The 25,915-nt window shown below is 35.6% G+C and overlaps 1 protein-coding gene across 1 annotated transcript; it reads right to left on the reverse strand.

Annotated features, from left to right (window-relative positions):
- Positions 1-308: 308 nt before the first annotated feature.
- Positions 309-25,823, reverse strand: DCAF13 (DDB1 and CUL4 associated factor 13). The gene is made up of 11 exons (XM_059901952.1): positions 25,662-25,823; positions 23,757-23,956; positions 23,075-23,182; positions 19,467-19,556; positions 17,735-17,890; positions 13,910-13,987; positions 11,938-12,020; positions 8,740-8,904; positions 3,751-3,886; positions 2,327-2,490; positions 309-493 (listed from the first exon to the last, which is right to left on the reverse strand). Exons 1-11 carry the CDS (start codon positions 25,729-25,731, stop codon positions 406-408), a joined length of 1,338 nt encoding a protein of 445 aa, XP_059757935.1. The 5' UTR covers positions 25,732-25,823; the 3' UTR covers positions 309-405.
- Positions 25,824-25,915: the final 92 nt, after the last annotated feature.

Raw genomic sequence — 25,915 nt, forward strand, 5'->3', positions numbered from 1 at the left:
GAATCCTAGGAAGAATCACTGCAATAATTATCTAAAGTAATATTAAAAGGTAACAAAAGAGATGTTTGGTCTTAAATGTAAATTCAAACATAGAGTGTCTAAAATAACAAATCAAAGTGAAAGTATATCTGCAATTTCTAACAGCAAAAAATAACTTAGTTTGTAAATACTGTATTCTTTAATGCAGTAAGAAAGAAGATCAGGAATAAAATGTTGGATAGTCTTATCGACCAGGTCACATTTAAAAATAATTGTTTTGGGATAGCAAAAATGTGCAACGATTAAGCTCTACACATACAACTAAAACATTCGTTGTTATACTAGAGCCAGTACTTTTATTTGTAGAGTTCACAAATCAAAACATAACAAATACTTAGACATCAGTATTGGTAGGAATACCAAATATTATTTCACAACTGCCACTACGCGTTTCTTCTTCTCTGACACCCTCTGCACAGATCCAGGCTTGCTATGTTTGATACGATTCAGTTCCCTAGAAATAAAACAAAATACACAAAATATAAGCAAGTTTACGAGAAATCATCTTAACCAAAGAAAACTTCCTCAGAAAAATCACAAGGCATTTTCTTTCATTGGAAAACCATCTATTAAAAAAAAAAAGTTTTCACAATGAGATTATGTAAAAAGCAGCTAGAAATCAAGTTTTGTTAACTTATTTATTAGCTTCTCTTATTACCTATCAGTGTCCTTTACTAACTTTAAATACCTGCTGCAGTTGTTAAAATATTTAAAAGTGACTCAACCCCAACATCTACCCAAAGACAACAAAATAATCATTTGAATAGTCTAATTAAAAGAAAAAAGAACTCTGTCTTAGAATTTCTATAACACTTCACATGAATTCAAAGACTACAAGGAGAAGAATATTCCACAGGGGAAATGGTGGTGATGGTGGAACGTTATGCTTTAGAGCCAAAATGTTAGATTCCAAATGCTATGATGAAGCATATTAGACAAATTTTTATTTAACAAATGTTCTTGGCAGTATTTAAGCTGGAAAATACACAATACCTCTTAATTCCAGCTACGTTAGAAATTATTTTTTACAAACATTCTCCATTTATAATAGTTTTTTAGCATGAGCAGAAGCATTTTCTTATTTTGATATAAGTCACTGACATTGTTTGCCCTTTAAACATATGCTCAAAGATAGGTAATGAAAATTCTCACCATGTGAGATGACCATTGCTTCCCCCCTTTATCAGGAAAAGGAAAAAGGCCCAGAGAAGTATTCAAAAACACCTCTGACAACCCAATCAAAAAATGGGAGGAAGATCTAACTAGACATTTCTCCAAAGAGGACATACAGATGGTTAAAAAGCACATGAAAAGATGTTCAACATCACTAATTATTAGAGAAATGTAAATCAAAACTACAGTGAGATACCTCCTCACACGGTCAGAATGGCCATCATCAAAAAAATCTACAAACAATGCATGCTGGAGAGGGTGTGGAGAAAAGGAAACCCTCCTACACTGTTGGTGGGAATGCAAACTGGTATATCCACTATGGAGAACAATATGGAGGTTCCTTTAAAAAACTGAAATAGAGCAATCCCACTCCTGGGCATATATCCAGAGAAAACCATAATTCGAAAAGATACACGCACCCCAATGTTCACTGCCGCACTATTTACAATAGCCAGGACACGGAAACAACCTAAATGTCCATCGACAGAGGAATGGATAAAGATGTGGTACACATATACAACGGAATATTGCTCAGCCATAAAAGAACAAAATAATGGCATTTGCAGCAACATGGATGGACCTAGAGATTCTCATACTGAGTGAAGTTTAAGTCAGAGAAAGACAAATATGATATCGCTTATATGTGGAATCTAAAAAAAGGCTACAAATGAACTTCTACAAATCAGAAATAGAGTTACAGATGTAAAAAATAAACTTATGGTTACCAGGGGGGTATGGGGGGTAGGGATAAATTGGAAGATTGGGATTGACACATACACACTACTATATAAAACAAATAACTAATAAGGACCTACTGTATAGCACAGGGAACTCTACTCAATACTCTGTAATGGCCTACATGGAAAAAGAAGCTAAAAAAGAGTGGATATATATATATATATATGTATAACAGATTCACTTTGCTGTACACCTGGAACTAACACAACATTGTAAATCAATTATACACCAATTAAAAACAAAAAAACACCTCTGATGCACAACAGCACATAAACTATTCCCTTGAAAGGCACGTTTTTTTGTTTGTTTTTGGTGAGACGCGAGGCGGGGAGTTAGAAAAGGGTACTGAGAGAGAGTCAAATGCTCCAAAACATACTTTCGTCGACAAGCTTCTTTCATGACGCGCTGTTCCTGAATCTGGCTGTAGATAGATTTTGGTAGATGTCGGTGACGAGAAATACGTTTTATGTGAGGATGATGTTGAAATTTCTCCTTTAACCTCTGGTTATAATCTGTGGCTGCTTTTTCTCGTGACGTAAGCTGAAAAAATGCATTTTGATATTTTAATGAATGGTGTGTTTATTTTGCTTCAGTACAACAAAGTTAGGAGCAATGTTTCCCCAAAAAACTAAACTTTCATGACGTGCGACCAAAATTGCTAATGTAACTATACCCTTTACAAGGTTGTTAGTGATACCAGGTTTGCGAGCACTGAATCTCCTTTTAGGCAGCATGCCTACAATGTAGATGGATGCCACCAAGTGAAAAAGAGCAGTGCCAAGGGAGCTGGGCTCTGTGGACCACTCTAGGCATAGTAAAAGCACTTAAATGAATCACTCAAAAAAATTTTTTTTCTGTAAAAATATCTTCTGAAACAGAAAAGAAAGCGTCTGATGCCATAATAACTAGCCTTCGTCTAACAACTGTTAAGGATGATATGATTTAGAGGAACATTTAATGATGAACTGAAACCTAGGCATAGTGTAGTACTTAGTAATCATTAAACCTAAAATAAAACTATCTTTAATTACTACTTATCATATCTTGATTTTCCTTCCAGAGCTAAGTAGAAAATAACCCACACTTAACCTTTCCTTCTTAAACTTAATATTTCAGTTACAAATACCCTGTATGAAAACATGAGACATTTAGAAAAACATTAAGAACAAACAAAAATCAACCATAACTCACAACCCAGAGGTAGCTAGCCAATGGTAATATTTGTTATATTTTCACTGAGTCTTTTTTAAAAGTCTGAAGCTGTGTATTTTTTTTAAGTGTTTCACTGTATCCTTGATATTGAAATACCTCACAGAGACTTGCAGCCTTTGACTTACCTGATTACTATTCCTTTAACAGAAGAAATGGGCGTTCTAAGTTCTAAGCCTCTAGTCCCTACATCTTCTCTCCCCACCTCAAGGAGAATACAAAAAAACAAGAAGGCTCAAATATGATCAAACATTTTAATTAACAAAAGCCTCTGGGGGAATTCCCTGGCGGTCCAGTGGTTAGAACTCAGCGCTTTCACTACCAAGGGCCCAGGTTCAATCCCTGGTCAGGGAACTAAGACCCCAGAAGCCACGCAGCGTGGCCAACAACAAAAACAAACAAACAAACAAAAAACAAAGGCCTCTGAAGGTGCCTTTGACATGAAAAAAGTAAACCTCAATACAACCCTGTTTTGTTGCTAGCCTTTTTTATCACAACTAACGCATTTCAAATAAATTCTTTATAATATAATGATATTCAATAAATCTAGAAACTAGCTTTATGACAATGAAAGAAAATGGGGTCTCTTACCACACCCAACTTTTCAGAAGCATTAGCTTTCCATAGACGAATGTTCATTTCATCAGATCCACACATAATGTACTTGCTGTCAGAAGTCCATTTTACACAGATAACATGTTGCATTCTCTTTGTGTGATAGACTTCCCTATAGAAGAGGAATTAAGTTAAAACTCTTAGGATTTTGGTACAGATTTTCTTTAACCACTGCCTATCAAGTATCAGGATAACATTTTTGAGTCCTAAAAGAGTATAAAAGAGAAATTAAAGTTCATTTAAATGTACTTTTATGGGACCAATCTAACAAGATTCTATTCTAAGTGTTCAGGAATTAAAAATTCCTGCCCTCAGAGATTTTATAATCCAATAAGAAAAATAAGTATAAACAAACTAAGCAAAACTAGATGTCCAGAAAAGATCACAAAATAACTGAGGGCATATAACACAAATAAAATATGTTGAAGCTGGAGTAATTTTGTAACAATAAGGTCAACCACCACACTTTTTTTGGGTTTCATTTCACTGAAAAATAAATGCAATGGCACTCTAAGAGCACATCCTGATATGTTGATCCTAATGTCTGATTTCTGTTTTGGTCAAATTGTTTAAAAAGCTCAATTAATTGAAGTGAGAGCTGATGATTTACAAATGTGAAAAGAAATGGAGGGCTACAGAAGTGATGAGTTGAGGTAAGCATCATTTAATAAATGGAGATGTCAAATGTCATACCTATTTGGAAGGCTGTGAAACATACTAAGTGAATTCACAGAAGATACTGTATTAGGAAGTGTTAAGCAGAGCATTAAAAAGCAAGTAAAAGACAAGGTCAGAAAAAATAAAAGGATGAGAGTTCTAGAGAAGTAAAGTTTCCATATCTGGATTAAGTGATTCAAAATACAGGCTACTTTAGAGAAAGGAAACTCGCTCAGCAAATTCTGCACAGTAAAAGAAAACCCGTATGTGATGATGAAATCAAATAGATTTCATATCTATAAAAACATCTCTGAAGTACACTCACAAAACTAGTCTATTACACTGTTTCTAACAGATACATTTTGAGCTCTTGAATGAACATGTAGCTAGACCATAAGAAATTTATTTCTAAAAGAGAGGATGGTTAGAAAGAACATCCTATTAAAAGGAAAAGTAGATGAGACAGACTGCTTTTTCTTCTTCTCTCAATGTTCTGCTTTTACAAGACTCAATTCTTATAACCTCTACCTATTTAAGATGTCTTTTTTTCCCAAAGCAATGTATTGAATTTAAATATTAGGAAATTCGATTAGGCTTTGGTAAGCATTAAAAATAACCTATTCATGTATTAGATCAGTTCATGTATTAGACCAGACAAACCCAATGGTTAGTCACTTAACCAACGTAGAATCCTCCTTAATGGTAAACTACACAGGGTTCTTAACTTCTAGATATGTTTATGCTTGTACTTAAAATAGATACATAAAGTTCATTATAAGTTATACTATTTGGGGATAAATACATTTAAAAACTTAAATTCTTTATATACGTAGTCAAGATAAATGAATTGTTCCATGTGAATGCAACTGAATTTACTTGTTTGCTAAGTAAATACTGAATGAAATCCCAACAGAAGCTTACCTTCAAATATTCATTTACCTGTACTTTTTGAAAACCTACTCAAAATTTACTTTTAAAATACACTTTAACTACTTTAAGATCTTTCAAAGGAAAATATTTTAAAAATACATATCATTCAAAGCACTGCCTGTGTTATTTGATGTTTGTAATGATAGGAAACTAGAGCAGACCACAAAAACAAACCAGAAGCAGCTGTCAAGCAGACGAAGGTCAGAGGGTCATTTATAACTAAACCTAACAGGAAGTAACACATATTATATTGTGATTACAAAATCTCCAAATGACATCAGGAGACAATTCCCTGGAAACGGGGTATAAGAACTCCTTACTTCATACAGTTTTGGAATAATTTGAGCTTTTAACTAGACTTGCATTTAACTGCCCACACTGGCTGCAGAACAATTCAGCCGGAGCTCAGCTGCAGGGCTCTTGGGATCATAGGTGCCTAAACATTCCCATTTCTCATACTCTTCCTTTGTTCTTCATGTCTGCTTATGCGTCATGTTAGAAAAGTATTGTCCTACTTACTACCTTTGGAGGTCCTGGTGCCAAGAAATGATGGAGGGCCACACTGTCTTGATTCTTAATATTTTCCAGAGAGGTGAGAAGAATGGAAACTCTCAGCCTTGCCTTGGGTCTAACTGAACAATTCCCAACAAACCATTCATTTCATGATTCATTCATCATTTTCTCCAACAGTTTGGAGAATATCAAGTTAGTTGTAACAGCCATATAGGAACCAACCCCAGGAGGAGTTCCACAGCAGAGATGATGGAATGAAGATCAAAGTCACCAGAACACCCACTCAGTATGCTTCTGATTCAAATTCAAGCACTTTTTTAATCATACACATGACGATGCTATTATTTGCTAGCAATTCATGATTATACAAAAAGGTTTAGGAATTAATATGGTTTCCTCAAATTAGAGGTGAGAAAGATGCAACTATCACAAGTAAAAATACCAAGGAGTTAGACAAGCAGATTGGCTATGACCAAAAAAAGAGCTGTGTGACTCTAAAGAAGCGGCTCTGTGTGAACACAGGGCTGGGACTAGGGTGAGGCAAATGCGGTGCCTACAGTATAAACTTTAAGGAAGCATCTCTTTCAGGGTGGTGCAGATGCAGGGCTGGCACTTGCATGACCCTCAGAATGGGTAACTCCTTGAATTCTGAACCATAGGCAGCTCGCTAAGATGTACTCTAATCCTGGCCCTGCTGGAACAGAAAGACGGTGAGTCAGGAGGATATGTCTTTTTTTTTTTAACATCTTTATTGGAGTATAATTGCTTTACAATGGTGTGTTAGTTTTACTGGGCATATACCCTGAGAAAACCGTAATTCAAAAAGAGTCATGTACCACAATGTTCATTGCAGCACTATTTACAATAGCCAGGACATGGAGGCAACCTAAGTGTCCATCGACAGATGAATGGATAAAGAAGATGTGGCATATATACACAATGGAATATTACTCAGCCGTAAAAAGGAGGATATGTCTTTGAAAATGAACATCAGTTTTTCAGAAAGTTCAGACACCTTCAGCACTGTAGAAGCTAGGCTAGTTATCATTAAAAGTAATGATCAAAATTCTCATCATTGCACTAAAATGGTGAGATTTCTATACCCTGTTATAGTTACAACACCAAACTGAATGTTCTCTAGGTTTGCTTTTTTTTTAAGTGAAGGAAGGGACCCAGAAAAATTCTCTGCTAATCAATCTTTATGTAGCTGGGGAAACTGCTTCACCAGCTCCACACTGTTGTCCTCTAGAACAGATCATCACCTCCCACCCTCAGTATACAGGTTCTCTGTTCTTTCTTTTCCCTGATTCTGCTTTTCTCCTTTCCTTTTCTATGACTTCCAATCATTCCCCTTTGTCTTTCACCACGTCCATCTTCTCCTACACTAAAGCAAGACTAGGTCACCCAAGCAAGTATATATGTATATGCATGCATGTATTGTGTATGTATGTGTGTGTGTGTGTGTGTGTGTATATATATATACACATATACATGTATATATATATTATCTTAGAGAGAATATTTATATTTTTTTTTTACATTTTAATGTTACTATTACTGCTGTGTTAAAATAGAAGTGGTGATATCTTCAAGTGTGAGCAACACCACCATAATCCTTTAACTATCATTTTTTATGGGAAAATTTCTTCTAGTTTGCTTGGATTTGCTTTGAATATGCATGAAAGTGCTCTGTAAATCATAGCAACTATACAAGGGGCTGTATCCTACATAGGAGTTAAGTTTTAAAGTTGGCCTATAAAGCAAAAGATCAAATTCAGTCAAAATTATCCTTGAAAACCTTAAAATGCCACAGTTTACTGTAAACTACCTCAATACAATAACATATGACATAATAATAATATGGATGTATAAATATATACTACATTCAGTAACTTATAATATGTAGTAGAGGGCCAAGCTGTACAAAACAACACACCTCTTAAACACTAGAATTACATTCAATGTGCTTATACAATGACACACAAACAGAGCACACGACAGCTGAGCATTCAGATCTCCCACCTCCTGATCATTCCAGGGCGTATACCTACTAGAGTGGGATGGAGGAAAAATGGTCCTGACAATTTAAACTGTTATTTTTCTCTTTTTTATTTTTGCCTCAGTGTGTAGGAGCTGAATTTAAATAAGTAAGAAATAACAAATGTAAGGTATTATTGTTATTAACTGCTCTTAAACTGTATTAGGGAAAACCTTATCTAAGTTCTTCGTTATCAAATTAAAAAAAATTTTAAGTTTACTATATTTTAGGGCAGTGAAAATACTATGATAGTATCATGATGGACATATGTCATTATACATTTATTCAAACCCATAAAATATATAATACCAAGAGTGAACCCTAGGTAAACTATGGATTTGGGGTGATTATGATGTAGGCTCATCTTACATTCTGGTGAGGTAACAAAAGTACCACCCCATAAGGAATGTTGATAATGGGATAGGCTCTGCATGTGTAGGGGCTGGGAATATATGAAAAATCTCTCTACCTTCCTCTCAATTTTGTTGTAAACCTAAAACTCCTCTAAAAAAATAAAGTCTTTATTTAAAAAAATTACTATAAAACACTTAAAAATAATTCTAAAATAAAAGGTTTTGCTCTAAGGCAAACACTAAGATTTCATATAAACAAATTATATAAAGATAATATCCTGTTCAATGAAGAAACTGCCCAGTAGGCTGATGTTTTACCCATAGATGATGCAGTGGAAGTTGGTACCCGAAGTCACAACACCTGGGTGTGAGCTCCATCATATACACACAAGCAAATAACCTTTCAAAAAAGATAAATGATCAAGACAAGGAAAAAAATCAAACAAAAACAAATGTTTATCGGTAGTAACATACCTGCTTCTACTTTTGTCCACAGGAAAGATTCGAATAGACTTATCAAAACTAGCAGACACAAAGTCTTTCCCAGTGGGAGAGTAATCCACATCAAGCACCGCAGATACGTGATCCATATGTACCATTACAGGAGTGTCCAGTGCACGCATATCAAAAGTATATAAGCTGTAAAAGAATTTTTAATTATTTGATACAAATTTCTATTAAAAAAAGCATATGTAGTGCTAAGAGACACTAGTGAAAATAAGACTGCTGGCTAAATAATGCACATCTAAATAAATAGCTCAATTCTTTACACAGCAGGTAAGGGATAGGGAAAAATATCAACAGTTTTTATTATTCCTTAAGATTACACTTACACACTTTCAACCTTATAAACATAAATCTCATTGTAGAAAATGTGCAAACTTCAAAAGAGTACGAAGAGTACAAAACTTACCTTGAATTCCACCACCCAGAGAAAGTCAGTTAGCACAGTGTAATTATTTCTAATCTTTTCACCATACTATTTAATTATGTACCTTTTAATAAAATTAAGATAATACTGTATAAAGCTCTATATCCTGATATTTCATGTAGCATATTATGAACATTTATCCATTAAATAATCTGAGAATATTTTTAATGTTTTCATATGTAAATATGAGTTAAAGTAATTATTTGTTTAAATAAATCTATTTATTAATAAAGTTTCCAACATTTTACTATAAATAATTCTTAAATGAAATTTTAATTTTTGATATTTAAGTTTTAATTGAATGGGATAGATTCAATTAGATCTGAATAGATTCCTATAAGTAGAAAAGACATGAGCATTTTTAAGTCTTTTGAGTTGACAAATCATTTCCAACGAAGTTGCACTAATTTATACTCCATCAGTGATATATAAGAGTGAGCACAGCTTTTCAAAGGGTATACTAAAACTAGAAAACTATACTTTGCGCACAATTGGCAAAAACAATGACTTCATGATTTTCGAGGTTTAAAAATTCTTAATCAACAGCTAAAAAAACAGTGCTTCAAATGAGCCAACATGGATGATGGACAGTAGTAATATAGCATTACTGTGACCAAGCTCCCAACATCAAAATACTTCCAGATGCAAAGATTAAGTTTGAGGAGAAACAAGATATCCACATAATTTCAAAGTATCTCCCCAAAGACATGCATTAATTACAAAAGGAAAAAATAGTAACTTTATAGTGGAGAAAACTGGCAGACAGTACGTTAATAAGTGATCAAGGTTAACATCACCAGTAATATAATAAGATACACTGACATAATGTACCCCTGATTTGATGCACCAAGAAGGGCATATCAATTTTGTGGTATTCTTGCCAAAGATGCATAATCTCAATGAAATAATGAGAAAACACCAGTTAAGCCCAAATTAAGGGCAGTCTACAATATAATTGACAAGAAAGTCCTTCTCAAAAGTACTAAGGTCATGAAAGAAAAGGGAAGACTGAGAAAGTCACAGAGTGAGCAGGCTAAGGAGACATGGCAATCAAATGCAATGTGGGATCCTGGACTGGATCCTAGAACAGTAAAAGAACATTACTGGGAAGACTGGTGATGGGATAAAGTCTGTAGTTTATAGTAGTATACCAATGTTAATTTCTTGGTTTTGCTAATTGAACTATGGGGATGTAAGGCATTAACATTTGGGGAAATTGGCTGACAGGTACTATTTGTGTAACTTTTCAGTAAGCCTAAAATTATTTCAAAACAAAAATCAAAAAAAAAAAAGACCTAACACTTCAAAAAGAATATTTTTAAATGCGATTATTATGAAAAGTCATTGATGCTAATGATACAAATTTCCAAATACCATGAAATTCTCATCAAGAGACAAGTCATTGTTCTCTTTCATAATCTTCAAACATACCACAGGATTGTCAGCCAAGGTCATACTGATCTTTGAGGTTAAATTTCTGAGTTGACAACTGCTTTACAGTCCCTATCTAAGGCAGTGGTTCTCAACCAGGTTTGTTTTGTTTTAGAAAATTTTGATTTTTAGTAAATTCTGTTTTAATTTCTACATGAGAAAAAGGCTAAAAGGGCTTCAATTAATGTGGTTTGGTATTGCTAGTTAATGAGAGTCCAACTGAGCTTCTTTTTAGTACAGGAAAGTCATAAGAGATGTTTTTAGTTGGTACCACTAAAACATCATGTAATAAATCCTATTTCTGAGCTAATTTATGCTTTCATAAATAAGAGTAGTGGAAAGAACAAAGAACTTAAATACAGACGATCTAAAGTTCAATTTAATGACAAACTTCCACCTTCCCCAAAAAACATGTATTAAGAATCCATCATATGCATAGCACTACAATAAATGCTTGGATAAAAAAAGATGAATAAGACACTCTTTCCTCATCAGGAGATTAAACTCCCTACATCAATAGCCTCATCTGTAAAAAGGGAATAACATACATGTCCTATCCACCTTACAGGGATACTGCAAAGATAAAATAAGTTAGCTGATGACAAATGCTTCAACAAGTTTTAAAGCAGTATATAAGAAACCATAAAATTCCATCTAGGTCAAGAACATAAGGCTTCTATGTCACCTTTACATGAAGTCACAGAATAATATATCTGCAAATATTAAGGTAAAGGTTGAAACTTTATTTTTCCTTTTGTCTTACTGAAGTAATAGTGGTAGCTGATAACATGACCACATGAGTATCAACTACCTGAAGAACTACACACTTTGTAGGCAGATATTTTTAGTTTCTTAAAACATGTATGATTCAGCCATTATTTATATGGTCTATGTCAGGGATCAGCTAATTTTTTCTGTAAAGGGCCAAATAATAAACAATTTTGGCTTTGTGGGTCATATGGTCTCTGTTGCAACTACTCAACTCAGGCATTATAGCACAAAAGCAGCCATATTCCATACAGAAATAAATGTGGCTATACTCCAATAAAACTTTACAGAAACAGGCAGCAGACAGGATTTGGTCCACAGATCACAGTTTATCGTCACTGGTCTGTATCATTTTGAAAACTGAGAATACTTTTTAAGAAGCACTTCTCTAATTTGGGAAATATTTTTTTTTTAGCAAAACAAACAGCAATATTCTAGAGTATATGAAGGAATACTACCTAGGAAAACACATTTCATTAGTAAGACATACAACTGAGTTATTTCTGATAGAAATTAAGTAAGTTTTAAAGAGGGAAACTTACTTGTAATCTTCATTTGCTGCAGTAAAAATGAAAGCTTCCATAGGGTTCCAGCAAATTGTATTTGTTCTCATATCTAATATGACCTAAGAAAAGAAGCATACACTAACCCATTACTATGAAATTAAGTCCCTCTAAAATGGATAAATTCCTACTTCATTTCCTTTCCTTCTTTTCTCATTGATTTAAGCAAGTACTTTAGTAAACACCTATTATGTGCACAGTACTTGGCTCAATGCAATAGGAAAAGAAAATCAATAATTGTTTCCTGAACACAAAGGCAGAGTGCTAAATACTGAAAAATATAAAAATGCTTAATAAATGGTCCCTTGACCTCAAAAAGCTTATAGTTTAGTCAGGAAAATGAGATACACATAAGAAGAGTTAAAATATAAACAGTGAAGCAGCAAATAATCAAGTATCAAATCAGGGGCAAAATTAATGGTGAGCTTAGGGTTAAAGTGGAGAAGAAAGGTTTCAAAAGATAAGCATGATTTGAGCTGATCTGTGAAGGTCCAGTAATATTATAGTGTTTCTCAACAGGAACATTTTGGGCAGGATAATCTTTTGTTGTGTGTGACTGTCCACTGGAGGATATTTAGCCTCTCGGGAGCCGGCCCAATAATGCGAGTAACAGTCTCTTAAATGTCCCTCCCACACTTCCAAAAATATACTTGGTGGGGTGGTACAACCCCTGAATGAGAACAGCTACATTAAGGAGAGAAAAGATAGAAGAAACATTGATAGTCTAGTAGGTAGAACAGAGAAATAACAGAAAATAGCATGTCTGCATCCATAACGTGACATACATGTAACAAACCCTTACTGACTAAAGCAAATAAATAAATGGAATACAATTTGGGACCAGATTTTGGAGGCCCTTGAGAGCTACAGTTCTTTTCTTCAACCTAAAAGTAATGAAGCACTATTATTAACAACTGAGAATGGAGGGGTGAAGGAGGTAGAAATTACTATTATTAAACTAGTACTTCATGTTAGCATTCTGCTAAATGCTTAAGTATCTTGTTTTATTCTTACCATTGGGCTGCAAGGTAGCTATTAATACCACCATTTCACAGGAGAAACACAGGTTAAGTTACCTGCTTAAAGTCTAACACCAAAGTTCATGCAGGATCTTCCCTCCATATCACATGAATGAGTGAAATGATTGGAGTGGTACTATACTTTGGAAAGATTATCCTATTTATCTAGTTCAAACTTCAAAGAATATACTCTACTCCTAATATTTCTGAATTTATTACCTGTTAGGAACAACAAAAATATTAAAAGCATTTCTGTTACGTGTGGACTATGACATCGGACTCGTGGCACATGAACAAGGTCTAGCTCTTCTTGCACTCTCTCAGTTCTAGCACCTGAAATCAACTTTATACCTTTTTACTTATAATGGCACTCCCCTCTTTACCAACAATATTTCTCTCCCTCTCTAGAAACAGCTTAAGGTTGTATTAACTTTGATATCTAAGTCCTGGAATGACTGCTTTAGAACTGTTGGGAAATCTGACACCTTGAACAGGATAGAGCTTGTCTAAATAAAACATCAAACCCCTTGGCATGTAACTAAACAAATAAAGGTAGTTATGTGAATTAGTTATAAAACCTTCTGGAATAAAATACCATGTGTGTCATATGATAATCACAGGGCCTGACGTAACGGGATGCAATACTTTTTTAACAACTTCCAATTCAGTAAGTACAAACTAGATGCCTAAAATCTGCTGGCATTATGGAAGACACAAAGACTAGGATACAGTACCTCATGGAAATTTAAGGGTCTCTAACAAGCAACAGGAAATTGAGAGAATGCCATTATGATCATTTTGGGTTCTAAGGACACCTCTATTAAAGAGTTTTTTTTAATTCTTAAAAAACATTTGCTCCATATTTTCAGTCACTCCACTTACAGGGGGATGCATTAACAACTGTATAAAGCAGAAGACAAATTGAAACTCACCTTTTTCAGAGGAGTAGCTTGCCTCATATCATATAGTACTATATTCCTGTCAGAAGCACAACTTCCCAAGAGAAATGTCTAAAAATAAGTATAACAATCATCAGTTAAAAGCTAGGCTTGGCAGCAAACCATGTCCATTCAGTGAACAAATGATTTAATTACCCTCAATGTTTATGTTTAAGATACAAAGTTATAACATTAAAGTCCACTTTCAGAGGGTACAATGAATCACTCATAATCTCAGCAACCTAAGCCAAGTATTTTCACTGTTAAATCCCCACTTTAGATGCCTGTGATGATACTGTACAGATAATTCTGCATTCTATTTTAAAACAACATATTTTATTTATCCATTCTTCAACTTAGACTTGTTTCCTGTTCTTCAGTATTATAAATAACACTTCAAAAAACATTTGCATACATTTAGCTCGTCTTTTTCTAAGGGTAAGATTTTAGTAGTGGCGTTACTCAATCAAAAAGTATGAACAATTTTATGGCTTTTGATATTTAGGAGTAATTGTTTTCCAAAGAGTTGTACCAATATACATTACAATGTGGAAATATATTAATTTTACTGCAACTGGGCAGCAATAGGTAGTGCCATTTAAAAATAATATCTGTATGGCAATATTTCCTATATACTGTCATCCTTTGGCATCTGTGGGGGACTGGTTTCAGGACCACCCACGGATACCAAAATCCACAGATGCACGAGTCCCTTGCCCTCTGTAACCACAGACACAGAACCCGCAGATATGGAGGGCCTACTATATAAATTATTGCTTTATTAGCAGTTAAACATTTCCTGTTTATTAACTCTCTGTATAAACTAGGCATGTCCTTTGTCCAACTGTTCCAAGATGTTTAAAATATTTATTTGTAAGTCAGTTATAAATGTGCTAAGTGCTTACATAATCCTTGGCATTAAGTGAAAATAAGCCGTCTACCTACCAGTGAAGTCCCAAATCCCACCCTCTGCAGTACCATTCCTCCTCACCCATGGTTCCTGATACAACTCTTGGCTTCTGCCTCTATTATTCCTACTGCAAGCGTTAAGAGGAACTAGAAGAGTTATTTACTAAGCAGCTGTATGGCCTGCTAGCTCCTACTACATGGGTGTATATAGTTCAAATAAAACTCATAAAGCCAATGCTACCATCACGATCTCTTCTCAGTTCTTTCCAAAACCTTCCTTCTTAAACCACTTCTCTGAGCCTTTCCCCTAGTTAGTGACTCCTCTCAACCTTTCTTAGTTTCTCATTATGTCACTCCAAAGCCTGACCAGGTTCTGTTTCTAAAAGTAAAGACTTTAATTTGAACAAAGCAAAAAATTCTACCTAGACGGAAAGCTGACTTTCATACTGTAAAATGTAGCGCTGCTCAGCATAAACTTTTGGCTTTATGAGAATTCTAGGCTTCAATATTTTAACAGAAAATTAATTATTAATGATTAGGAGACAAATACACTCCATTTGTTCATAGCAACATGCCCTTTCCATTAAGTTTAATACAGGGTAAGAGACATGCACACCATTTGCTTTTACCACTAAGTCAGTTTGTAGGTTAATAAAACACGCATTCACCCACAGCTGAACAAATAGAGTTTTTATACAGGAAAATTTGAAAAACATGGTTGCTAGGTCATCACTATTAATTAATTATGATTTTAGAATTGGCCATCAGCTCTTCTCACACAGGTGTTCACCAAAATAGAGAAACAAAAGATCTCGTTTACCCTTTAGAGAACTAGGAATCAGTATCTGTCTGTTCCTCCTGTTTATTTTTTTTTTAAATAGCAGTAACACCACCATCTTAAATTTGGGTAGCACCTTTTAAAAATATTCACATATATTATCACACTTTACGCTTACAACAAACCTATGAAGTACAGTGGAAGATATAATTAATCTCATTTTAAAAATAAACAAATACAGAGAAAAATTGTGACTTGTATAAGGTCAATGCAAAGGCATCCTGGCAGGAAATACAGTTCCAGCCTAGGTCCACCACAAGTAAGACATAAAATGTTCCCACAAGTTGCTTGTGTTTGTAACCTGCTTCTGCCTAGTGTCACCTTGGGCTGGCTCTGCAAAGCTGGCTTGCCCCTTCATGCCATATCTCACTTCTACAACCAAGGGAAACACAGGGAAGGTAGATAGAGGATGGAGTGAGGAAGATATAGTAGGGACAGATACCCTGTACCAGCGAGCAGCAAACATTTTCTGTAAAGGGCCAGAAAGGAAGTATTTTAGGCTTTGTGGGCCATATGGTTTCTGCAGTGCTTACTCTACTTTGTAGTGCAAATGCTGTTACAAACAATAAATGAGCAAAAGGGCATGGCACTGCTGTGTTACAGTTACACTTTTTTTTTTTTAACAAAAACAGGCAGTGGGCTCACAGACCATAGCTTGGCAACCCCTGCTCTAGACCTGCAGCCTCTCCCAGAAGTGTATATGCAGGTGTGTGCTGGAGGCAGGAGGGCATCCTCTGACTGACTTCTCAGCAGCACCTCAAAGCCAAGTTCACATCACACTGCAGCACCTCAGTCTTAATACGCTGCTACTCTGACTTAACCTTTTTCCTCCTTTTATTAGTTAGGGTCTCTAAGAGTGTAAAACTTGCAGATCAGGATTTTCTCTGATACCATCTAACAAGATAATCTCCTGATAATTTCTAAAATCAGCTTACACATGCAGTGATTTCCTTTTCTTTCTGCAGGAAAAGCCATCTCTACTGAGTCTTCTGGAAAATGAGTTCATCAATTGTTATGTATTCAGGAAAAGCTCAGGGAAAAGTCTGGAGTCCAGGGGATAGCTTAGCCTTCAGGGAAGCCTCCTTTCCCAAATTTGGACCTGAATAAACAATAAGTAGGAACTTCCCTGGTGGCGCAGTGGTTAATCTGCCTGCCAATGCAGGGGACAAGGGTTTGAGCCCTGGTCCGGAAAGATCCCACATGCCACGGAGCAACTAAGCCCATGTGCCACAGCTACTGAGCCTGCGTTCTAGAACCCGCAAGCCACAACTACTGAGCCCACGTGCCACAACTACTGAAGCCCGTGCGCCTAGAGCCCGTGCTCCGCAACAAGAGAAGCCACCACAATGAGAAGCCCGCACACCGCAACGAAGAGTAGCCCCCGCTCGCCGCAACTAGAGAAAGCCCGCACGCAGCGACAAAGGAGAAAGCCCGCATGCAGCGACAAAGACCCAATGCAGCCAAAAATAAAATAAATAAATTTATAAAGAAAAAAGTAGGCTAATCTCTAACTCTTCCCTTAGACCTGGAAGAAATTAGGAATCACAGTTCAGACTTTTGAGCAAAGAAAAATATAACTAATTATCGTGTAGTACAAAAATAACCATGCATATTATTTTGAAGCACTGGTGCCCCTGCCACGTACAAATAATTAAAGAAAACAATGCTCAACACTCCTTCTTCTGACCTCCAAGAGAGTTAAGAAAAATTAACATTTTCCTAAAGGTACAAAGATGTTAATCTGTGGAACATCGAGTGTTGAAGGCACAAATAAAACTGGAGTTTCACAGGACAGTACGTGCTTGGATTCTACCCCCACGAGCACATGCACACACCCACCTCTTAACAGTGCTGAACACTAGTATCTGGGACTGTAACTGCAGGCAAACATGTCGAGACCTGACCAAAGGTATCAGAACTCAGATATAATCTGGAAAATGGACCAAATGCTAGAACACCATGAAAATTCAGAAAATTCTTGTATCATACATTCAAAAGTTTCCTAAACAGAGCTGAAATTACTAGATAATAAGAAAACAACAAGCAGAACATATTTCAAAAAGGAACATTACCTCTATTGGGTTAAATTTAACACTGCTTATACTGTCAAATCCCCAAGTCATTGAACATATAGGACTGCTTCTTTGTTCATCCCAAATGTCTACTTGCTGTCCACATGTGGCAAAAACAGCTTCTTTCCAGTGATGATCAATTCCTGTATATACTGTCTTTTAAAGCAAAGATGTTGTTACAGATGAGTCTTTTCATTAGTACTTCAAATCTACAGAATATTTTAAATATATTTCTCTACACTCTCATTTGTTTAAGAAAATCCCTGTTCATAAAGAAGTTTCTGTGAAGCCCTCACTGAAAGGAGAAAACTCTACCATAAGAAGTGATGTTTCTTATCACACATTCTGGGAATAAAGAAAAAAGTTAACATGGGATGTATTTAATTAAGTTTGAATACATATCACTGAAGTAATTTTTAAATCATCATTGGGTATTGAAGGATCTTGGAACCAACTAATGAAACACAAAGGTAATTTCTAAAAACCTTAATTCCACATTAAACATATGAAGTACTGATTCCCAGGACAGAAACACAGATACAGACAACTGATTAAAATTTATGGGAAGCAATAAAATTGGTGAGCATGGATGCTAAGACTGTTAAAAGCAATAAAATCTCATAAATTTGGTATTATTTACTTAAAAATATGCGACTCATCTATTCAGGAGCAGCTTAAAGTCTACCTTTGTACTGTATGGCAAAAAATGTTTGCAAAGCAAATTAAAGGCAACTATTTAGCCAATACTTTAAGCTTTTAAGAACTCTTATCAGCATCCGCAGATTTAGAATTATTTTCTATTCATGAAGGCAAGTCCTACAAACTTTTCCATAATAAGAATTAACCCCCAATACCACAGAGAAGGGGTAACACTAAATGTTTCAAAAATCTTTGGAACTCCTAGAGAAAAGACATTTTACAAGAATGAAACCAATTTTGTTATACAAATTACTAATTTTTTACCATCTGCAAATTATTTCCATTTCATACTAATATCCCACCTCCATGTCCCTTCAAGAACACTTAGATCGACCATTAGAACACAGGAAGGCCCTGATCATGGGCTGGACCCCTCATTTAAAGAAAGAACATTTAGAACTTTGAAACCTGAAAAGCAGAACCTAAATATATACTAAATATAATACTGAAATGACAAAGAGATTTTAAAGATGTGATATTTAAAGATTAATTCTAATTTTATAATTTCACTTAGTATCAAAACATAAGCATTAAAAAACATGGGTAGGTCAAATTATCTGAATTATTAAGCTATAACTAAACTATATCATCTGATTTGCAGAATGTTAAGAAATGTAAGTAAGATTTATACAAAAACCACGCTATTACATTTATTCATTTCCTAAAGAATTCTTTCAAGTAAGAAATTCTGAGCTTTGTGAAAGATCCATGATGATATAAATCAGAAGCTGAAGCATTTTTTTCTGACCTTACAGATTTCCTCCCATGTTCTTGCTATAGGAAATGTTTCACTGCATCCTCTAGCTAAAAACAGAAACTGAACCCTACTGTAATGAACACCGAAGAACTGTTCAAATTCTTGAACTGCAAAGGACATTCATTGCATTAAATGTTGCTTAGAATAGGCCAATTATTGCAGCCTAAAGTCTCTGATTTCTTATTTATATTTTTTTTGAAATTAAAACTATGAAATAACTGTAGGTAAAAGAGAAGAATTCTAATAGCCCAAGTATGGGTCAATTTATTTTTGTACCTTTCCTAATATTGTATGCAATGGTTCCTCCTCTTCTCCAAAGCTTGGTCCATCCATTTTCCACTGCTTCACAGTTTTGTCATCACCAACCTAGAAATATTTATGATGATGATGATAATGAACAAGTTATAAACTGTAAACTTGCCAACACATACATCAAATTATAAACCTCTCAGTTTAAAAAATAACACATACCATATTCTTCCAGTACTGTATTTACTGATGCATTTATGTCCCACCTTGTTATAGTAAAGATTTGTGACAAACACATGAAGTACATAAAATTTAAAACAGCATGAGCAGAGCAAAAGAAGAGCAGGGTAGAAACAAAGTTAGGTCATAAACATGGCAAAAACTGCATTATTGTAATAAAGATGACTTCTCAAATTAGGGAGAAAAATGAATCACAATAAAATGGTATTGTGAGATCAGATCGGTCATTTAAGAAGTATGAACCAATCTGACATCTTATATAAAAATAAAATTCCAGGTAATTTTAAATGTAAAAAATGCAACAAAACCCATAAAAAATACTAGAGAGAAGGCATTTTTAAATCTTGGCATGGGTAAAGTCCTTCTTTGCATGACACAAAATTCCAGAAACTATTAAGTCAGAGGTTGTCAAACTGTGAAGTGTAGACTTCTGAAGGACCCTGAGAATTTTTCAGGGGTCCAGGAGGTTGAGACTATTTTCATGTTAGTAAAGGCATTGCTTGTCTTTTCACTAAGCTGACAGTTGCACAGATGTTGAAAGAAATGGTGGGTAGAACTGTTGGCGCCTTAGCCCAAATGAAAGCAAGGCAACAAACTATGGTAATTTAGACTTTGGTATGTGGCAGACATGTTCAAGATATTAGGTAAACATCGATTTTACTAATTTTTTTTGGAAATGTTTCCTCAGGCAAGGGAAACAAATGGGACTCCATCAAACTTAAAAAACTTTTGCACAGCAAAGAAAACTATCAACAAAATGAAAAGGCAGATGATATTTGCAAAAGATATATCCAATAATGGGTTAATATCCAAAGTATACAAAGAACTCATACAACTCAGTATCAAAACAACAACTCAAATAAAAAATGGGCAGAGGCTCTGTATAGACATTTTTTCAAAGAAGACAAACAGATGGCAAATTAGGCACAGGAAAAGATGCTCAACATTACTAACCATCAGGCAAATGCAAATCAAAACCACAATCAGATATCACCTTACACCTGTCAGAATGGTTATTATCAAAGCCAACAAATAACAAGTGTTGGTGAGGATGCAGAGAAAAGGAAACCTTTGTGCACTGCTGGTGAGGATGGAAATTGGTGCAGCCACTATGGAAAACAGCATGGAGATTCCTCAAAAAATTAAAAATAGAACTACCATATGACCCAGCAGTTCAACTCCTAGGTATTTATTGGAAGATAACAAAAACACTAATTAGAAAAGATATAAGCACCCCTATGCTCAATGCAGCATTATTAACAATAGCCAAGACAGGGAAGCAACCTAAGTGCCCATCAACAGATGAACGGATAAAGAAAATGTGTTATATATATACAATGGAATATAACTCAGCCATAAAAAAAGAATGAAATCTTGTGATTTGCAAGAACATCGATGGACCTAGAGGGTATAAGGCTAAGTGAAATAAGTCAGACAAAGATAAACACTTATATGTGAAATCTAAAAAACAAATGAACAAACATAACAAAATAGAAACAGAATTATCAATATAGAGAACAAAAAGATGGATGCCAGAGGGGAGAGGGGTGGGGGAATGAGAGAAATAGGTGAGAGAGATTAAGAGGTATGAACTTCCAGTTGCAAAGTAAGTGTACAGTGTATATAGTCAATAACTATGGGTATCTATATATGGTGACATCATAACTAGACTTATTGTGGTGATCATTTTGAAATGCATAGAAATATTGAATCACTATGTTGTACACCAAGAACTAACATAGTGTTGTAGGTCAATTATACTTCAAAAACAAAAAAACAAACTTATAGAAAAAGAGATGAGATTTGTGGTTACCATAGGTGGAAGGGGGAACTGGATGAAGGCAGTGAAAGGTACAAACTTATTTATAAGATAAATATTAGAGATGTAATGTACAACATGATAAATATAATTAACATGGGTGTATGTTATATATGAAAGTTGTTGAGACTAAATCCTAAGAGTTCTCATCACAAGAAAAAAAATCTTTTTTCTATTTCTTTAATTTTGTATCTATATGAGATGATGGAGGTTCCCTAAACTTACTGTGATAATCATTTCATGATGCATGTAAGTCACATCATCATTGCTGTACACCTTAAACTTACACTGTACTATATGTCAATTATACCTCCATAAAACTGTTTCTAATCCCCAAAATAAAAATGTTTCTAAACCTAACAACTTTCAACTGTTTTCACTGCCCAGGATTGACTATTATTGCTTATGCAAACTATTAAAACAGCCTCCAAACTGATCACTTACTGCTGTCAAAATCTCAAAGCTCAGCTTAGATTCTGTCATTCCCCTATTAAAAAGCTTTCAATGAACTTGAACAGGTATTTGTACATGATAGCATTATTCACAAAAGCCAAAAGTTGGAAATAACCCAAACGTCCATTGATGGATGAACGGATAAACAAAATGTGGTATATACATATAATGGAATATTATTCAGCCTTAAAAAGGAAAGAAATTCTGATACATGCTACAACATGGATGAGCCTTGAGGACTTTATACTAAGTGAAATAAATGAGACACACAGGGACACACAGAGACACAAAGTACAACAGTAATTACCAGGAGCTCGGGGGTGGGAGGTAGGGGTGGGAGATGTGGAGTTAGTGTTTAATGGGTACAGAGTTTCAGTCTGGGAAGGTGATAGTGGTGATGGTGTACAATGATATGAATGTACTTAATGCCACTGAAATGTACACTTAAAAATGGTTAGAATGGTAAATTTTATGTTATGTATATTTTATCATACTCACACAAAAATCCTTCAATGACGTATTACTAACAGACAAAGGAGTACAAATTACTCATCTTGTTTTGTTTTCTTTTTTTAAAGTGGCTTGCTTTTTTTTTTTTGGCTGCCTTGGGTCCTCGTTGCTGTGCACAGGCTTTCTCTAGGTGTGGCGGGCGGGGGCTACTCTTGGTGCACGGGCTTCTCATTGTGGTGGCTTCTCTTGTTGCAGAGCATGGGCTCCAGAGCGCAGGCTCAGTAGTTGTGGCACACAGGTTTAGCTGCTCCGCGGCATGTGGGATCTTCCCAGACCAGGGATCAAACCCGTGTCCCCTGCATTGGCAGGCGGATTCTTAACCACTGCGCCACCAGGGAAGCCCCTACTCATCTTGTTTTAATCTCACTTCTGAGTGTCCTATAGAATATTATTTCAGTAATATGTTAAGTAATTATGTATAAAAAGATTAAAAAGTATGGAAAAGGCTGGATTACATAAAGAAAACCAGGACTTTTCCAAGTTTTAATAAGTTATTTTGCATTGTGAAACTCTGAAAGGGCCTTGGACCATGTAAATGAACTCAGAAAATATTCAATTACATCAGTCTTAAACATGTTGAAAAGAGTTAATGATTTAACTGCATTATACTTACAGTAAAAAAGGAAGTCCCACAAAAGCGAGTACATATTCCTCGTACAAAACCTTCATGTGCTTGTATCATATGAATACATTTTCGTTTAGTTAAGTTCCAAATTCTAACCTATGAAAAAGCATACTAGGAAATTTCAGTGAATCATAAAAAAAAAACGTTCAGGCACAAGAGTACATTCCAAGAAAAATAAATTCAACACTGAAAAGGCTGTAAACCACTCTACCAGACAGCTAAAAACAAAATCCTCTAGATTAAAATAATGCAATGTCTATGGATAAAAATATCAACAAGCAGAAAACTGAATCTGTTAAATACTCTGTTGATTCTAGTTTAAAGTGTTTCAAAGTTTTCTTTCTTTGCCAGAGTGGGGAAATTAAGTGTTGAATTGTTAATAACATCCTCTGTGAAAAAAAACTCAGTTAAATATCTGTACTGTAAACATGCCTTATTACTTACTGTCAAATAGCCTTAAGTTACTATATTTTAAATATCTTAGGTTTTGATAAGAAACTACTGAAATTACCAATTCAAATAGAATTTACTCTTGAGAATTAAAAGAAAACAGAACACAGAAAAATAAAATCAAACCAGTTAAAACCCACAGTAACGCACAACTAAAGGAAGAACATTTGTAATAAAACTATTTTTAGTTTAAAATATCAACGTTTAGAGTGACACTTGCCTCTCCATCACATGCCCCAGAAAGGACAGTAGCCAGACTCTTCGGATGTTTTGCCAAGCAACTGACTCCGTCTCGGTGACCATCCAGGGAAGCAAGGAACGGTTTCGCAAAAACCCGTTCCAGTTTGGTGGCATTTAAAGCTCTTACATATTCTCGTGGGACCTCAAAAGGATGTAAGGTAGGATCATAGTTTCTTGGAACTGAAATAAGAATGATTCCTCTTAATAAAATAATTCACATTTAATATTTCCTGTGGTCTTCCTAAGCTAACCATTCAATTTGTTACTCAAAAAACCTTTATCAGGGACACTGTGCCTAGCACTGTGGAGAATACAAAAGTTGAAGACCCTCTGTCCAAAACCTTGCCGAAATTACCAGAAAATCATGGAAGTGTCTTCCTTATTTTATGTTTCACAGAGCTCCAATACTTCAATCTTCCCATTTTGTTATCTATTAACACTTCCATTCAGAAACTATAAAGAAATAGGAAGATATTATAAGAAATAAGACCCTTAATAACAAGATCAGGTAACTAATAACTTCCTAACCTCAAGATTCTGTGACCAGCCAGTCATTCACTCATTCCTTCATTCAGACATTAATAATGCAACTACTAGGTACCAGGTGCTGTCTAAATACAGGATATAGAACCAAATACAATTGTACCACTCTCTGCAAGCTCAGTCTGATGGGAAAGACTGATAGTCACAATAATAACGAGGCAATGTAATAAAAGCTCTGATATTAGTATAAAAATATGTGACAGAAGCATAGAAGGAGAGTGCTTAAGTGTGTACAGGATGGGGGGAAATGTGCAGGGGGTAAGTCTGGAAAGACTATTGTTCAGAGAAAGCTTCCCAGAGCTAGGAAAGAAACTGGGTAAGGGCTTGTGACACAGGATGCCTCACAGAGAATAACTGAAATGCACTCAGACTGGCAAGAGTAAATGTAAGCTAGTTGTGGGAAAAGTAATCACTGGTGAAACTGAAGAGGAAGATGGGACCAAGTTCAAGGAGTAGGGATGATGTCAAGTCCAAATGACACAACCTAATTTGCATTTTAGAAGCATTACCGTTTTGTTATTTAACCTGTAAACATTTTGTGAGCAGAGACCATATATTTACTTAGCATTGCTCATAATATATATAATCTCCACGACTCAATGATAGTGAAATATTGTTCCAGCCTCACCTTCTACGGCTTACCCCTTAAACTCCGAAGACATGGCCCTTTTCTTATACCTTAAGTTTATTCCTGCCTTAAGGCATTGCACCTGTTATTCTCTTCGCTTAGAATAGTCTGTTCATACATGGATGGTCCCTTGTCATTTAGGTATCACAAGTTATAATTCATAAGCAGTCAGCATGTTAATGGGGGAACAAGACACCCAGTAACAGAAAAATAAAGCTCATTAATTTCACTTTAGCCATTCCCACATCAAACTTCTCCACAAGTTTTTAAGAGAGAACTGATGGCTTAACGTTTCACCTTTATCTCTTCCCACATCCAGAAGGACGTAATTTTAAGTAGTAAATTAGCCAAAAGTTAGAGCAACGGGAAAGGTTTAAAGAAGTCTGCTCAATTGTTAAATCCTTCAATCCACGAGTTTGGCTCACTCAAGTTCCACTTTTCAACAGGAACCTGAGAACAATCATGGGGCAGCAGCTGTTAAGGGGGAGGTGGAATCATTTCCCCATATAACTTTCCCTCTTACCACTAGAGAAAGTTATTAGAAAAAGGACTTGAAGACAAGGGTTCTGCTACCCAGTATCAGAACGGCTTTATGCCCTGGCGAAAGGGAACAGGAAAAGAACGAGAGTGGAACACCAGGCTCCCCTCCAGCTTTATTCGGTGGAAGCCGAGGCCAGATCCAAGCCTGGCGGACTCCCGACTAATTTGTCTCACCTCTCTGTAAGTCCAGTTTGGTTTCGCGGACATAGCTGTCCGGGTTCCGGCTCAGCATCTTCACCTTCATCTTGCTCCTAGTTCTTCCCGACTCCACGAGCCTTCCCCTTCAGGTTCCTGTTGCCGCCGCCACCTCCTCCTCCACCAACACACACCACTTCCGCTTCTTCTAGACTACTTCCTGTCACGTGACTTCCGCGGAGCGGAAACCGGGCTACGCTGGGCCCTGCGGTGCTCCGTAGTTATGCGGACAA

This window comes from Balaenoptera ricei, chromosome 17, assembly GCF_028023285.1.
Source record: "Balaenoptera ricei isolate mBalRic1 chromosome 17, mBalRic1.hap2, whole genome shotgun sequence".
NCBI classification, from domain to species: domain Eukaryota; kingdom Metazoa; phylum Chordata; class Mammalia; order Artiodactyla; family Balaenopteridae; genus Balaenoptera; species Balaenoptera ricei.